This window comes from Pezoporus wallicus, unplaced genomic scaffold, assembly GCF_028554395.1.
Source record: "Pezoporus wallicus isolate ANWC-B61680 ecotype Strahan unplaced genomic scaffold, APGP_CSIRO_Pwel_v1 contig_8542, whole genome shotgun sequence".
NCBI classification, from domain to species: Eukaryota; Metazoa; Chordata; class Aves; order Psittaciformes; family Psittacidae; genus Pezoporus; species Pezoporus wallicus.
The window spans coordinates 18761-35307 of record NW_026640148.1 but is presented as its reverse complement, the minus strand read 5'-3'; the positions used below and the strand labels follow the sequence as shown (position 1 = coordinate 35307).

At 43.4% G+C, this 16547-nt stretch overlaps 1 protein-coding gene across 1 annotated transcript; it reads left to right on the top strand.

The window, feature by feature from the left end:
• Window positions 1-4051: 4051 nt before the first annotated feature.
• On the top strand, window positions 4052-16036 carry CCDC174 (coiled-coil domain containing 174). The gene is made up of 11 exons (XM_057417704.1): window positions 4052-4140; window positions 5897-6001; window positions 6924-7024; window positions 7946-8004; window positions 9030-9210; window positions 10881-10976; window positions 11587-11723; window positions 12112-12206; window positions 12448-12595; window positions 13634-13768; window positions 14492-16036. Exons 1-11 carry the CDS (start codon window positions 4099-4101, stop codon window positions 15976-15978), a joined length of 2586 nt encoding a protein of 861 aa, XP_057273687.1. The 5' UTR covers window positions 4052-4098; the 3' UTR covers window positions 15979-16036.
• The last annotated feature ends 511 nt before the right edge of the window (window positions 16037-16547 follow it).

Sequence of the window (16547 nt, the reverse complement as noted above, 5' to 3'; positions counted from 1 at the left end):
TTTTCTCCTAACGTGCACACCTGCTAATAACATACCCAGAGGATTTTAAGTTCTGGTCTTCCTGCTAAAAGCAATCATTTATAAAGTCCATCTAGGACCTGTACCAAAGGGCTTTTGGTTTCTTGTTTTGCTGCAGCAATTTGACACTTCTGAAAAGGCAATGCTAAAATACAAAAACCTGGGGTATTCTTCAGGTGCCTATAGGAAAATAAAGGGAAGTAGGTTAAAAAAAGGTATGCTGGGACTTGGGAAGAGATGGAATCTCTGCTAGGGGGCAAAGAAACACTCCAGGATTTCTCACGTTACAAGAATTAGTAGTTTGCAAACGATTTTGCTTGTTCCCCAGTTGGTTTTAGCCTCATACACACCAACACAAACAAATTCAATGAACTAATATTCTAGTATATGTACATATGCAAACCACGGAAAGCAAAAAAAACCCTGCTTGGTTTTTAAAAAGGCAGCCCCAATTCTTTCATATGATAACTTCTGAGATGAAGAGCCTGGAAAAAGAAAACCAGAAGGAATTTCTCCATTCCTTAGAGAAACACGGATAAGTTGCCTTATGTCAAGTGTCTACGAAGCTGTGTGAGGACACAGCGCCCTAGCACTAAGGCTTATCTCACAAAACATTCAGCTGTTATTTGTCCACAGTTTTATTTCATCTTAAAGCCAAGATGTAGAAAGTAAGATAGAACATCAGAGCCTTAGGGGAGGATGAAACCTTCGCGTCTGTGATAAGAGAATCAGTTTCAGAACAGCAAATCTCCCAAACATCAATATAATTTGATGTGGGGCTCCTGTAAGTCTAGTTTGGGTAGAAATCCACACTGAAGCTTTACAACTGATTAATTCCATGTTTGTGCAGCATCTCCCACCAATCTCACAAGACACTGACACGCCACTGATTCATCCAAAATCCCCTCAGATCCCCCATTTTCCCCCAAAATAACAAACAAGCTTTTTGTGTTGTGCAGCTTTGTGGAAGTAAACACAATTAGGCCTCATGCTAAATGAGCAGCATACTAATTAGAAATGTTGAATCAATTATTCCCCAGGAATTCCGGGCTATCGGCTAAGATTAGACATGGTAGTTTATAGAGTTTTCACAGGTTCCCAGTAGGAAATAAGCACAGCTACACTTCAGTCTGTGCTATACACACAGAGATTCCTCCCCTTCTCCACCTCATTCCTTTAGGTCAAGCTGATTTAGTTTCACAACTTGGAAGTGTTCTTATTCCAGCTCCCCCTCCCTCACTGGCATTTTATGAATGCCTGTGGGCTGGATTAGAAACAAATGTGCACCACAGCCTTCCACTGGTTAGAGTCGATATCGAGCCTTTTGGAGGGAACCAGATGTGGGAAAGCTTGTCAGTTCTCAGACCGTAAATACAAAACTACAGAACCAACACGTACAGAGTGCTCTGAAAGCCACCTCTCTGGATGTGTGCTTCAGTGCAGAATCCCATACCCCTTACAGAGCAACACCACTGCTCCGGCAAGCATGAGGCTCCCCTCTGTCCAGGTCTGCTTTTGTCACTGCCTGCTAGTGATGCTGATGCTAACTGAGAGGGGACACGAGCTAAATCTGTTTCTTGCAAGCGCAGAAGTTCCATCTCTGTGGTCCTCGCTCACAGCAACAACACGAGCTAGCTTGCAATGTCTAAGATTCATTCCTTTTTCCACATCCTGTGACACAGTCACTCGGTAGCACGGCTTTTCCTTACAACCCTGGTCATGCACCTCACCCTCAACCAGAAAGGAGCATTTTAAGAGAGATGCTGACACCTCCAGGGCCTCATTCCATCTTCACACATCCCCTAAGACTATCCAAGGACACAGAGGGCTGCTGGGATGATACTGAGCTATTTTATGCAACACCCAAAACAAAGAGTGCTGTTCCAGCACAGTTCAGGCCGGTAAATACAAAAGTGGAGAGTGCAGGAAGGAGAGAACAAACAGAACAAAACCAAACCAAAGCAAACAAAACCCCAGATTTGTACATGTGGAAAAACAGAATTTGCTTCTAACATCACAAGAGAATGTCAGTTTGCTTGTAAAGATGAAAAGTGCTACTAGGAAGTGAATTCGGGATGGTGCCGAAAGCAGTTTGCTAAGAGTGAGATGGGCAGGCCATAGCATGAAAATTCAACAGGAAGGACATAATGCAGTAAGGAGCTGCAAACAGTCTTACGGGGGCTTAGTGCCAAGGAGTAAGGAATCCTGCAAGCAAAGGTCTGGATTCAGGCATCTGAAGGGGAGGGATGACAGGATAAAACATGTAGCCCAAATAGACTCGGCATTTGCATCCTTCTACATTCAAGTCAGAAAGCCTAAGCAGCACTGAAGTCCCCAAGCAGCTCTCTAGTGTTACATTACACGAAGGGTTTCTACCCCAGAGCCTCAGACATTGAGCTTAGCCAGTGAACATCATATTCTGCAGGCCAAGTTTTCAGAAGACTGAGATTTCTTGACGTGTTTTTGCACCTGCAGTTATAAAGAGGTACACAGGACTGGGGCTGACTGACAGCTCTTCAGGAACACTTCATGTCGTGGGAGTCTCAAGATAAAGCTACTCCTGAGCTCCTGAAAGTGCTGGAAACCTGTGGCAATGGGGGAACAAGCGAGTCCTATGGCTGTAATGTAGGATGGGAGCAATGTGGAGAAGAATCAATGCACTCTGGGGGGGGGAAATGTGCCCTTGCACAGGCCATGTCTCCAAAGGAAGGGTAGGAATTGGTCAGAGCCAACCCTGGGCTGGGGTTGGGCTGGATTTCCTTCTCAGTGTTGTTGCTGAGGTTTGAACAGGCACCAATGGGGGATTTGTTGAAGTGAGATTTAATTAGAGCAGCGCAGATGTTTTCATTCCTTCGTCCTATTTTTCAGTAATGCTCAGTTCCCTTCTCCCATCGCAGATGAAAGCAGCAAACTTCAGGGCTCTGACACGACCTGCACTTTTCCGTGTCTGTTGTCTCCCACCTCTTCCCATTTAAAAAGTCCAAAGCAAGACAGCTTCAGTAGGGCCAGAAACTGCTCCTGCTGAACGGCACACTTCATGCTCCCCGGAGTACAGCTGTAGCTTACTTAGCAGCTGAGTGTCTCTGTCAGCCCTGCAGTTCTGCATCCACAAACTGTTTAAATAGGAGCCTGACCCAGCTCCCAAACACAACAGCAATAAACTTCACAAACCAAAGCAGCTGTATCAGGCGCTTCCATCAGCTGTCACATTGCTGAGCAACAACATCGCAGCACCTTATATATTTCCACTTTATCAAAGACAAGTGAAAGGCAGCTTCCTCTTGCGACTCCAGATAATGATGATCTTCAGAATCACTGTGAATTAAAACCTATCACAGCCCTTTTTCTTCATGGGGATGATAACAGATACAATGACCTACCCTGGGGAAGTGAAACACTCATTCCCTAACAGTCACCTGTGCTCACCTCTGAGGTTACAGGGCTGGGTTCAGCACGTGTGAGTTTTGGCTATTATAGATACAGATGGCTTTGTATTTTGTTATTATGGATAGAATTGGGTTTGTATTTGGTTACTATGCATACAGGTGGGTTTATATTTGGTCATTATTGATAGAGGCGGGTTTGTATTTAGCTATTATGGACGACACTTACAGTGTTAATGAGCTGTGGTTTATTAATCCCACCTCCCTCAGCTGGGCTCCATGCAGGCAGCAGGCTCGAGGCAGCAGAACAGCCACAGCCCTTCATCCCAAGCGTATGCCTTAAACAAAGTAGCCCTGAGAGCAGCAGCCATAGGGCTAACCCCAGCCTGGCGCTGAAGGACACGGCTGTCTCCAGCACCAGGCAGCGCTCCAGATTCTCCCGCAGGCCGCCCTGCGGTCACGACAAGAGGCCCTGGAGAAGGAAGGGTCTGTCACCGCCGCACACAGGCGGCCCGAAGCCACGATGAGGTGCGATAGTGCCGGTAGGACCGCACTAATGCGGAGCCCCTCTGACCTCCCCAACATGGCGGCAGGAAAGGGCCCGCCTTCCCTCACAAGCACTGTCGCAACAGGGCCTGGCTTCCGCTACGCTTTACGGTAAGGCCGTAAAGCTCGGAAGAAGGCGGCCGGCAGCGCCATGGACCGGAGGAAGAAGCCGCTGGAGGTGGCCGCCTCATCGGTGAGTGGGGCAGGAAACCGGGGGGGGGCAGGAAACGAAACCTCCCCGTCCCACCGGGGAGGCCTGTCCGGTGTGGGGGGGGCCAGCCCTGCCCCGCTCCGGCGGTCGGGCTCGGCCGGTGCAGGCCGCTCCCGGAGAAGCCAGCCCAAGAAAACACGGGGCCTGCTTTCTGCGCCCCGCTGAGCTGCGAGGTCGGTGCGGCAGGCGCTGATGGAGAGCGTGGTGTCTGCACTCCCGTCTTGGGGTGTGAGGGGCTGGCGCTGCGGGTTTGGCTCTTTTGCCTTCCTCACCAAGCGTAGGCACCGCGCTCTTCATCTGAGGGTGCCAGGGCTGGATTTGCCCCTCTTCCTGGTGTGATAAAATTGAGGCACGGCAGTGAAGTTGGAGTTGATTCCAGGGAGAGCTTAGAGCAGCTCCAGTGCGTAAAGGGGCTACAAGAAAACTCGAGAGGGGCTTTTGATAAGGGGTATAGTGAGGAGACAAGGAGGAATGGCTTTAACCTGCCAGAGGGGAGACTGAGATGAGCTCTTAGGCAGAAGCTCTTCCCTGTGAGGGTGCTGAGGCGCTGGCACAGGGTGCCCAGAGAAGCTGTGGTTGCCCCATCCCTGGCAGTGTTCAAGGCCAGGTTGGACACAGGGGCTTGGAGCAAGCTGCTCTAGTGGAAGGGGTCCCTGCCCATGGCAGGGGTTGGAGCTGGAGGAGCTTTAAGGTCCTTCCCAACCCAAACTAGGGTGGGTTTCTATGATTTCCTCTTTTTCCTAAGGTACAGGGGGTCTATATCTTGCCAAATCAACCTCAGACCCTTGAGGACAGCTCTCCAGTGCTGTGCCTCACTGCTCCCCAGCAGTCTGTTAATAAGGGACTTTGTTGAAACACTTTATTTTTCCGAGTAAGCAGTTAGTGTAAACGGTGAGTTGTTGTATATGAAATATTTAACACTGAGGTTTTGGATGATCACTTTTAAGCAGTGAGGAGAAAGGGTTAATTTACAACACTGTGCATCGTTGTTACAAGGACCTGAAAAGCAAATGCTTTAGTATTCCAGACACTATTAATACCAAAGTCTTCCGCTTTCCTGATTTAATGTACATCTGTGAGATTTATGTTATATAGGGCTTGCAGGGAAAGGGGCACAACATTCTCTTTCAGATGTGGTTTATTAATGTAATATCAAGATAATACCCAGGCTGGTGATGTTTCCTAATAACAGAGGAGATGGACACTGGTCAAAATGGCAATTCTACTTCTGTATTTATTAGAGGGGAAAAGAAGAAAGAACCATCTATATAAATGGTATATAAACCAGCGGGAAAGTGTATGTATTTTATGAGAGCAGACTTTTATCAGTTGTTTTCTGAGACAGGATTCTTATCTAATGGCTGAAGTTTCCTTTTCAAATTCAGCAGCATAATTTCATTAGTCCTCCTCTATTTGTTTGCCACTGGGAGGCCGGTAGAATCTGTATGGAATTATGTGTCTCATTTCCATTATGTACCGAAGGATATCTTTCGGGTTTTATTAAATCCTTAATAATAATCTGTCTTGTGGGGTTTGTGTATTATTTGCTGTAAATTTAGAGTGATCTTTGGTAGCATCAGTGCTTCAAAGCTCCACATAAAAATGCAGTCAGATGCTCATGTAAGTGTAAATGCCAGATTGTTTAACTAGAAATACAGTTAGTTATTACAGTAACTGATGTATAAAAAGTGTGTGAAGTATCTTGGTTATTTATTGGTTTATTTTGCTATTGCTGTAGTTGGTAGATCTCAAAGCAGAACTCTTCCGAAAGCAAGAGGAATTCAAGAAAGAAAAGCTCCTGAAAGATGCTGGCGTCTTCCCAAAGCCCAGGACTTCTAATAAGGTAGAAATTTTTTTCCATTGTTTTGTTTCTTCTTTCCCTTTAAAATAAGGAAGTTCCTAATCAAATCTAAATCAGTAAATACTCAGAGCTGTGTTACTCCTCAGATGTAAAATCTACACAGTGAGGGTGGTCTTTAAATTTCACACTCAGGTGAAGTTCTTGTGCATAGCAGGGAACTTGTATCAGGCTTATGTCCACCTGAATTGCCTCTTAACCTTCATTCCCCAGGAGCCACAGCTTTTTCACTACAAAAAACGATGCTGCTTTTCTTTTCTCCAAGGTTTTGTACTGTTCCCTGAAGGATGGGAGGATGAAAGACTCTTCCAGAGTCACTGAACTTTCTTGATGAATGCTCGGCTCTCAGTTCTTTTATATCACAATTCATAATATGCACAGTTCTCTCATATTTTACTCTTTACTGCACATTTGGTTTTATTCGCTTCCCAATAGTAGGATTCAGTATTGCTGCTGTATTTGAAGAACAAGCAGTATTTACAGTGTTCAGCTGCAAATGGGCAAACTGATTGTATTTTGTATCTAAAATGAAGGTAATAGAGAACAGAAAAAATTCATAGCTTTGTTGTTACTTTAATAAGAACAATCGTGCTGATTACTGTTTTTGTTTTTACCTTAACATCTTTATCAGAATAGATTTTGTTTGATTTCTAAGTACCTTTTCTTTGCTTCTCAGCCTGTCCTTAACTGTTAGATTGTACTGCAGTCTAATTTTAGGACATACCTGCTCTGTCGTACAACTCAGCAGGGGGTAGTCTCAAGTCAGTCATGGTTGTTACTTACGAAGTCTTTCATGATTGATTTGCAGAGTTTGCATTGTGGAGTTGAAATATTTTTTAATCATTAGCCATTTCAGCATTATTATTTACTTATATCTTTATTATTTGTTATAAAATTGTACCCACAGAAACCAAGTATCTGGAACAAACAAAACACAGGAGTTGCAAATCGAGCTGAGAAAGATGCTGAGCAGAAGAAGGAAGAGGAGCAGATACTGGATACATCAAGGTAGCTCTCAGGCTCTGTAAGGAAGGAATGCTTTCTAGAATTTGCTTTCCAGTGTTTAGAAAAGCACATAAAGTAAGTTCCATGTGTTTTGGACCAGCAGTTCTCATTAGACCAACGAGTAAGACCAGCATTGATCTCGTGTTTTTCATCAGTAACGTGCAAACTGGATCCCAGCACTCTCGTACTCTGGGGCTGCCCTCACATTATCAGAGCTCTCTCTGTCTGTCAGGTTACTGGTTTTTGAAAGTCATCTTCAAAATTAAAAGCCAGGGCAGCAGTACATTAGAATTCTACAGCAAAGTGTTTCTTGGACAGAAAACAGCTCATTTTATTTCAAGATTTAGCTAATCTTCTAAGAGTGTGAGTTATACAATAAGATGTGTGTTAAAAATGTGAATTATAAACAATTTGCTGTTTTTCTGTAAGCAGGTCCTTGCTTTTCAAACTTGTCTTTTACCATTCCATGAAACAGCTCAGGTTTTCTCTTCAGTTTCTAAGCTTCAGTGTAACTCCATGATCTTTCTTTTTTTTCCTTCCCCTTCCCTGTAAAAGAGTATTTCAGTATCTCATACCTGCAAATAGCTTCCAGTACTGAATAACTGTCAGTACTTCCAGTACTACTAATTGTAGTAGTTAGAGGTGGAATACTTGCTACATCATGTTCCCACATACTTGACTTACAATTAAGATCAATTCTGTAACTTCACTAAAATGCTTTTCATTATGAACTCAGAAACTGGATCTGGGTCCTTTGAAACGTCAGTTAAGCTTCAAAACCAGGCACCACTCAGCTTCTAGTAAACATTTCAAGTGCTCCTGGTACTTTGCTGTTCCATTTCTCCAAGGCTACACTGGTTATTTTAACTGTGTTTGGAATTGGAGGGATTGCAATGTTTGGTTTGGTTTGCTTTTCTTTTTCAGGAAGAAACTAGAAGAGAAAGCAAAGCTCTATGAGAAAATGAGCAAAGGCAACTTTCCAGGTGAAAAGAAAACTAGTCTAAATGAGTATTTTTATATATATATGTACACACATATATAAAACTTGGTTTTAAAGTGTTCCCTGGAAGTTGGTATTTCTGACTCTGGTGACACACAGCAGCAACACTATGAATTTGGTGCTTGTCCTTGTACATGGGAATTATTTTTTGAGTTACTGTGTGAAGTGATTGACATGGGTTATTCTGCTTTGAAAGGGTGAAAAAGTATAGATACTAGAGAAAATGAAATGACTTTCTGAAGGACAGCCTGTCCTAGTAAAGCACAATGGGCTGTTTCACTCAGTAAGTGGGTGGAATATATTCTGTTTTTTTCAGTATAGAATCTTAGAAAACCAAAATGAATTTACTGCTCATTATGCAGTCTTTGTATTGCATTGCTGATGTTGTGTCCTGCATCTTAATTCTTGGACCTTTATGAAGAGGTGTCCATGTATAAGTGCCAGTTGTGCAGTTCATAGTGTTAAGGAATTCTGATCTGTCCCTCTCTTCTTTCACATTCAGTCCCCTGCAAGAAGCAAGAATCCAAATCTGTGTGGCTCATCTCCCGTGTTTTCTTTACTAGTGTCCATCTTTGTCCTTGGGACCCCACCACTTTTCTGTACTTTTCTAAGAAGTGCTCCAGGGGCAGCTTTACTCCTGCTGACTTACCAAGTGTTAAGCATCAAGGAAGTATTTCAGCTGTTCCACAGCAAACCCTGTGCTGCTGAACTGGTTAATGGGCAGAGAATGTTTTAGTGCAAATACTCAACTTGTTCTGTACTGTACACAAAAGATGAATTGCTTTAAAATACCTCAGAACCTCTATTCAGAAATAGAAGTTACTGCTATGGAGCTGATTTGCAGCTCCAAGTTTGTTTGGCACTGAATGAGATTTAAGTATTCCCTAATAGCGTAGTCAAGGGTGTTGCTGACAGCTGAAAAGCTGATTGTAGCTGTTTTGTATTGATTTTGTGCTCAGTTCTGTTCTTTTCATGGCTGTTCTCTTAAGAATTGATTTTCTGCCTTAGATGAAGAAACAGAGGATTTGTACCTAGTGGATTTCACTCAGAAGATCATAGACAAACAGCACGAGGTGCAGGAGATGTATCAGAGCGAAGCTGCTGGAAAGACTTTGGAAAAAGACACAGATGAGGAGGATGCTCAACCTGAAATGGAAATACCACCACCTGAGGACCCAGATGAGGAATGGTTGGTACCAGGGATTGGGCTTGGCTGTCCTGACTTTTCCTTCCCCTGTGGGTAACACTGCAGTAGAATCTACATCTGAGATTTAGAGAAATAGCAACTGGGGAGTTGTACTGTAAGTGAGATGTCATAACGTCCTCTCATTCTCTTGCATGGTTTTTGGCAGTTCTGACTGCAATATTGATACAATTATATACTTTGAAGCCTTGACATGTACTTCAGGAAAACGTGGGGGTATTATTGTATCAGCCTTCTCTATTTGTGTGTGACTTATGAAATGAGCAGTCATTTTCACTGTGTGACCTCCTCTTAAAGGAGAGAAACACTGACAGGGAAAACATGATTTTTCCAGCATTACTTCCACTGTTTACCTGCAGCACAGCCAATAGCCTGTGACAATTGTCTGTGACATTCCAAGGAGACACTAGTTTTTCATCCAAGACATTTGGGATGGTTATGAAATGGATCTGACTAAACATTTTCCTTTCCCATTTGTTCAAAATGTTTATGGAACAGATTTTATTTCTCATGATCAGTTTAAAAGAGCGTTAACAGATAAGAAACGGAGCCCCCTCCCCCTTTATTGGTTTATTGGGCCAAGATCAGATTTGCAGTATTTCAGAATGAACTGGAAGAGTGAATCCAGCAGGTTGGAAGGCAGATACACCCACTCCCAGCATCCTGCTGAAATTCAGGATGGAACTACTAGCAGTGGGCTCAAATTGATTTGTGCTCTCATTGCCTTAAGGTATCACAAATTACCATTCACATGGTGCTTTTTCATCACTGCCTACATCTCACTTCAGTGACATGTGTTGTTATTAATAGACGCTCCATCTCAGTGAGGCCAGACCCTAATGAGGATATTTGCGTACTGGCGTAGTTAATGCTGATTATTCTGCAGCTGTAGTTACATCTTTACTATAGAGAATGTAGATGTTTTCCTACTAATGTCACATTATAATAAACCCCAAAGAGCACATGCTGAGCTGTAGATATCCTTAGAAATTATGTAAAAGCAGATCTTTACAAGTTTGGGTTTTGGGAACCAGATTGCCAGTCATACTTTTTCAGGTGTAGTATTAATTCTTTAGACAGGATAATTGAAGTAGCTTGATGATCAAGAACTTCCTGGCATTACAGCTCTTAACAGCCTTTCAACAACTGTGAATTAAGTGTTCAGTGCTATAAATAATAAGCAGCACAATATGTGCTTCAAAGGAACATTTCACTTGCATTTTAGTCAGCCTTTGTTATGGCAGTTGAATGAATGCTATCAGCCTACTCTAAATGAGCTTTAGACTGATAATTGAAGTGTATTGCAGCAATTTCATATCTGTAAGAAGTCAATGCCTTGTCATTATTTTCACCATGGGAAGCAAGTACCAGGGTCAGTTTTATTCTGGTGTGAAAACTACACAACGTTGTAACTTTTATTTTTTTTAATGCTACTTTATTGCCAAGGCAAATGCTGGCTCAGAGAGAGGGGGTTGAAATGTCTGTGATGAAACTGTCCTATGCCCTATTCAGAATGTAGCCCCTTGGCCTGTGAGTCTGTTGGAGAGACTGAGAGGTGATGAATTCTCTTTGGAAAGTGCCACTGCTTCTATTTTCTGGTTAAAGAGTTCTGCAAATGGAAGATCTGATTCAGATTTCCTTTGCTTTCATTACAGGGTTGATTATGTTGATTTCTTGGGCCGATCTAGACGCTGTATGAAGAAGGATTTGCCAGGTCTACTTAAAATGGATCAGGAACTGCAGGGGAAAAGGTGTGGTTTCTCTGATGGAAGTGCATGCTCCTTGCATTGTTTAACATGCATTTTTTTAATGAGAAGAAAATGAGGCTGTGCTTTGTTATCCCATTCTCAATACTGAATTACTGATGCTACTACTTCCTCTTGATTTACTTTAGACAGGCTTCTGGTTACAACATTATACCTTAAAAATAGCATAGCTACAGAGAAATTGTGCATGAGTGATTTGATCAGAACTTCTTACTATAATCCATATATTATTCCTAGGCTTCTGTTTTGTTTCACCTTGGCAGCTGACCATTTGAAATATATGGCTGGTGTATTGGTTTGGAATAGCAACAGGATGGAGACCATGGTTCTCAAATAAAAGCCCAAAGGAAGTTATTAATAATCTGCTAAGAGACACTTTTCAATGTAAATGCTGACTGAATGTAAAACATCACTTATGGAGCATAGTTTTGTTTGTCTTCACCATGTACTATAGTCATCGATGTGGCATCACTAAATGGTGCCTGCAGTGATATGTGTTTTGTAACAACTGCAGGAGTGGATCAGACCCAGTCACACTTTCACTGTTTGCTACTGTAAAACTTCTCTGTAATCCATACCTTTTATTTTTAATTAGACTAGTTCCTGATGGGAATACTCTGTTATCTGAAGACATGAAAAGAGAACTTCAGAGGCAGCAGTGGGAAAAAGAAGAAGAAGAAGCCCTCAGAAAACCCATGGGACCCATACATTATGAGGACATTCGAGAAAATGGTATACTTCCAAACTTCATTATCACTTCTCTTTATGTCCCCAAAGAGATTGGATTTAGAGAAAGCAAGGGAAAGTTACTTCTTGTGCCTACATGGCAAAGTGTAGGTGTTAAGCCACATGTGTAAAACCCATTCAAATTACCACTACATCAATCTAGATTTATTTTTCCTCAAGTGTATCTTTCAAATGTCATTCCCTGCTCCTGTGTTCTCCTTCAGGAAGCTTCACTTCATGCATCATCTAAACCAAGCCCTTTTTAGCCACCTAAAACTTAATGCTGTGTATGTTGTGGGGGGTAATTCTATGCCGAAAAGCAGGGTGCATAGTGCTTGGAGTTACTGTCAATTATAAATGGAGTGAAACTTAAATTTATTTATGCTCTTTGCAGAGGCCAGGCAGCTGGGTGTTGGGTACTTTGCCTTTTCTCGTGACAAAGAACTTAGGCATAAACAACGAGCAACGCTGGATATGCTCAGAGAGCAGGTATGAGCATAAAGAGCAAACTCTGCTATGAGGGTATCCTGATTTCAGTGGTCACTCTTTTTGATCTGTTGTGTAAGTCTTATCTTAGATGGCGCTTACAGTTGACTCAAAAAGTATTTGGTCTCTTTCCCTGTTGAAGCATGGTACCTGATAAGGATTGCTTTTAGTTGTTTACTGAAGGAGGATGTAATTGATTATAATAACAAAGGAATATTAATTCATATTTTTCTTTGCTGTTAAGACACTAGATCAGAGAACTAAACGTGAACAGCTGAAGGAGAAAAGGAAGGCAGCTCTGGATGCAAGGCTGTCTAAACTGCGAGCACGGAAGATTAAAAAGTTAAGGGAAGCTGGATTAGAGGAAGAGGCATTGAAACTGGAGAATGGAGGTATGATCTGTCTGCCTCTTTGAGTTAAACACTTGCTATTTCAGCTTGTACTTGATGGACAGGCGTATTCTAATTGATTTAAGTTTGGACATTCAGTATATTGGTATGATGTGTTCTGTATAGTATAACCATTAAGATAGAGTTCAGGTAATTGTGTGTAGATTTAAAATCATGCCAGAAATAGCTTAATAATGAAGGTAGAAATACCATATGTAGACTGTAGGCTTTTTTTGATGCACACCTGACCGCAGGAATTACATGGGTTAATTCTGCAGGTTGAGGATAGAGCTGCTGAAATCCTCCTGGCTCTTTCTTAAGAGGAAGTAGAATAAAAAGCAGTGACAAGTTAATTTTGATATATCCAGTCCTACAGTTTTAGTGCAGTCTGTAAATTGGACACGCAGCTGAATTTAGAATCTAGGATGATGAATTGGAGTTCTAATCCCATCGCTGCTCTGTCTCCCTTATGACACTGCTGCTGAACCTGTACTGTCTGTCTCACACTGTAAAATGTTGCTAATATTTCACTGTGTCAGAATTCTGTGCAAGTGATTAACTGGGAAGTGTTCTGGAAATGAAGAACAGTCCTGTGCCACTGCTGTTTCTGTTCTTCAGAAGAAGAACAACACAAACCATTTTCTCCAGTAAATGAAATGGAGATAACACACTAATATTCTTATTTTTTACCTAAGTTTTTTGGTTCCAATATAACACTTGGCACTTTGCTTTAGGGGTTATTAGGCAGTTGATTTTCAGCAGTCTTTTTGATACAAGTAGAAAGCTAATGAAGTGTCTCCTGGTGGATATGTTTTCTGGTATCTGCCTCTTGCCCATTATCTTTGCTGAATTAATATGCTGTAATTAGGGGGAAAAAAAATCACCTCCCTACTCAGATGCATTTCATTATTAGAATTAAATTAGATAACTGGTATGAGCTCTATAAATGCAAATAACTCTTGCTTCCTATTTCTCCTGTGAGGTTCATGTAGATTTTTATCTTGCTGTTCACAAACACTACTCTCTTTCTCTGTAACATAGAGGTGAAAGGTGCTACTGATGAACCAGAAGCTCCAAGAGTTCCTGCAGCAAGTAGAAAGGTAGAGGTTGTGATCCAGGAGAGAAGAGATACAAAGCCTGGTGTGCCTCATGTCCGAGAGTGGGATAAAGGCAAAGGTAAGGAGGTGTAGATGCAGAAACACTGCACACTGCTGCTTTCATGTCCATTTTGTATGGTGAGACTGAGAAGCAATGAAGTAAGTTTTTGGAGTAGGCTTTGGGGTTATCATTTTGAGTGTAGTGACCTTGAGTTGTCACTCCATTGCAGTACTTCAGAACTGGTTGTAATCAGAAATCAGCAGCTGTTACAGTAACCAGAATATCTACCACTCTTGTTGAACTAAGGAAGCTACTGGTTTATGGCTGTGTCCACTAGAGAGAATCTCATCTTCATCTTCTAATAACTAAGCTCTTAATGCTTTGGTTTCTATTTTCTATTTAGTTAGACTCATCTAGCTGATCAGCTGTTTTTTGTAACCAATGACCACATTGTTAAAGTACCTTACAGTGACCAGGATGAGTTATGTAGAGGATGGCTTATCTTTAAATACTCAGTGCTTTCATTCCCACTCTGTAAAGAAAGCGAACTGTCAGCTCCACCAGCAATCCAGTCCTAGGTGGAAAAGTAACTTCAAATGGTTTTACACAGCTGCATCTTCTGTTTGCTGATTTGTTTTCCTTCCTTTCTGACTGATCCCCAGACTCTGAAATCTATATTCAATCTACCATTTTTCTTTTTTCTACCAGAATTGATGTTTGGACAGTCAATATTCAAATCTATATCCAATCTACCATTGTGAAATCTATATTCAATCTACCACTTTTCTTTTTTTCTACCAGAATTGATGTTTGGACAGTGGTTGAAGAAACAGGAAGAACTCAGAGATGAGCGAGACCCAGAATTTGCACCACCTTCTGCATACTTCCTGGGACAAAAGAAAGGTGGTGATTACAGAAGACAGAATTCGGAACCAAATGACGCCTCCCCTGAAAAACTGGAACCAGAAACAGCACAAAACCCGAGGATGCCATCAGTGCAGGCCAACGGCAGCAGCACTGGAGAAGGGGCACCATCCGTGCAGGCTTACAACAGCAGTGTTCGAGACGAGTCAGCATCAGCAGAGCCCTGTGGCAGTAACGCTCGAGCTGTGCCATCATCGGAAGATGACAGCAGTGATGATGAGGATATGCCACCATCAGCACAGGCTTATGGTTACGGTGCTCAACGTGTGCCACCGCCAATGCAGGCTTATGGCTATGGTGCTCCACATATGCTGTCATCAGTGCAGCCTTATGGCTATGGCAGTCATGATGTGCCATTTCCAATGCAGCATTACGGCTATGGCACTCCAGGTACGCTTCCACCAATGTCGGCTTATGGCTATGGCGCTCACAACGTGCCACTCCCAATGCAGGCCTATGGCTACGGCCCCCAGGAGGCACCTCCAGGAATGCAGCCCTGTGGTTGCAGCACCCAGGATGCACCTCCAGGGGTGCACCCCTACGGTTGCAGTGCCCAAGGTGCGCCTCCAGGAATGCAGCCCTGTGGTTACATTAACCAGGATGTACCTCCAGGGGTGCAGCCCTGTGGTTACAGCGGCCAGGATGCACCTCCAGGGGTGCAGCCCTGTGGTTACAGCGGCCAGGATGCACCTCCAGGGGTGCAGCCCTGTGGTTACATTAACCAGGATGCAGCTCCAGGGGTGCAGCCCTGTGGTTACAGTGACCAGGATGTACCTCCAGGGGTGCAGCCCTGTGGTTACAGTGACCAGGATGTACCTCCAGGGGTGCAGCCCTGTGGCCACAGTGACCAGGATGCAGCTCCAGGGGTGCAGCCCTGTGGCCACAGTGACCAGGATGCAGCTCCAGGGGTGCAGCCCTGTGGCCACAGTGACCAGGATGCAGCTCCAGGGGTGCAGTCCTGTGGCCACAGTGACCAGGATGCAGCTCCAGGGGTGCATCCCTGTGGCCACAGTGACCAGGATGCAGCTCCAGGGGTGCAGCCCTGTGGCCACAGTGACCAGGGTGCAGCTCCAGGGGTGCAGCCCTGCGGCCACAGTGACCAGGGTGCAGCTCCAGGGGTGCAGCCCTGCAGCTACAGTGACCAGGATGCAGCTCCAGGGGTGCAGCCCTGCAGCCACAGTGACCAGGATGCAGCTCCAGGGGTGCAGCCCTGTGGCCACAGTGACCAGAATGCGTCACCTTCACCGCAGCCCAAAAGCAGTGGTGCTCAAAATCAGGAGACACTTTACCAAAGTCTAGATGCTATGCTGTCATATTACAGACAAGTGACTCGAACTGAGCAAAACACTAAGCAAGAGGTGTGAGGTAAAGAACTGAAAGAGAATTTATTACCTTCTGGGCAAGAATACCATTTTCCTGCATCTGGGAGAGTTTCTGTAAGCAGATCAAAATAAACCTGGAGCGCAAAGCTAGTTTACATCACAAGTGAACTTCTGCCCTGATGGTTGTTCTTCTTCTTATTAAAATTACATGAGGTTTTGTGCAGTAATTAGTTGAGTACATTTTTAACTCTTTGCCATTTACACAGTAACTTTGCAGTATATTAATGGCTTTCTTTCAGAAGACTAACTCTTCTTTTACTCTGTTGCTCCCCAGCTAGCTTCTGCTCTGGAGGTACTATGTGTTCAGTTCCGTGTGTAGAAATGGTATTTAAAAGGCAGGTTCTCTGCTGCTAAATAGAGGATGGTTTTAAGAAATCTGTTACCTACTGAATCTCCTGCCTTTAGGAAATGCAGAATCTTACCTCGTAAACAGCGGTGTTTCATACATCCCTAATGGTTTTTGCATTCCTGAGATCTGTAACTCGTCATTCAGTGGAGGGAAGTGGAGTGGAGAGAGGCAATGCAGAGATCAATAACTAATGGCAGTTAGA

Excerpts from the sequence above, each read along its gene's own strand:
- CCDC174 (XM_057417704.1), top strand. The coding sequence starts at position 4,099 with ATGGACCGGAGGAAGAAGCCGCTGGAGGTGGCCGCCTCATCG. Across the intron at positions 6,002-6,923 it reads AGCCCAGGACTTCTAATAAG|AAACCAAGTATCTGGAACAA; the intron begins GTAGAAATTTTT and ends TTGTACCCACAG. Across the intron at positions 10,977-11,586 it reads CAGGAACTGCAGGGGAAAAG|ACTAGTTCCTGATGGGAATA; the intron begins GTGTGGTTTCTC and ends ATTTTTAATTAG.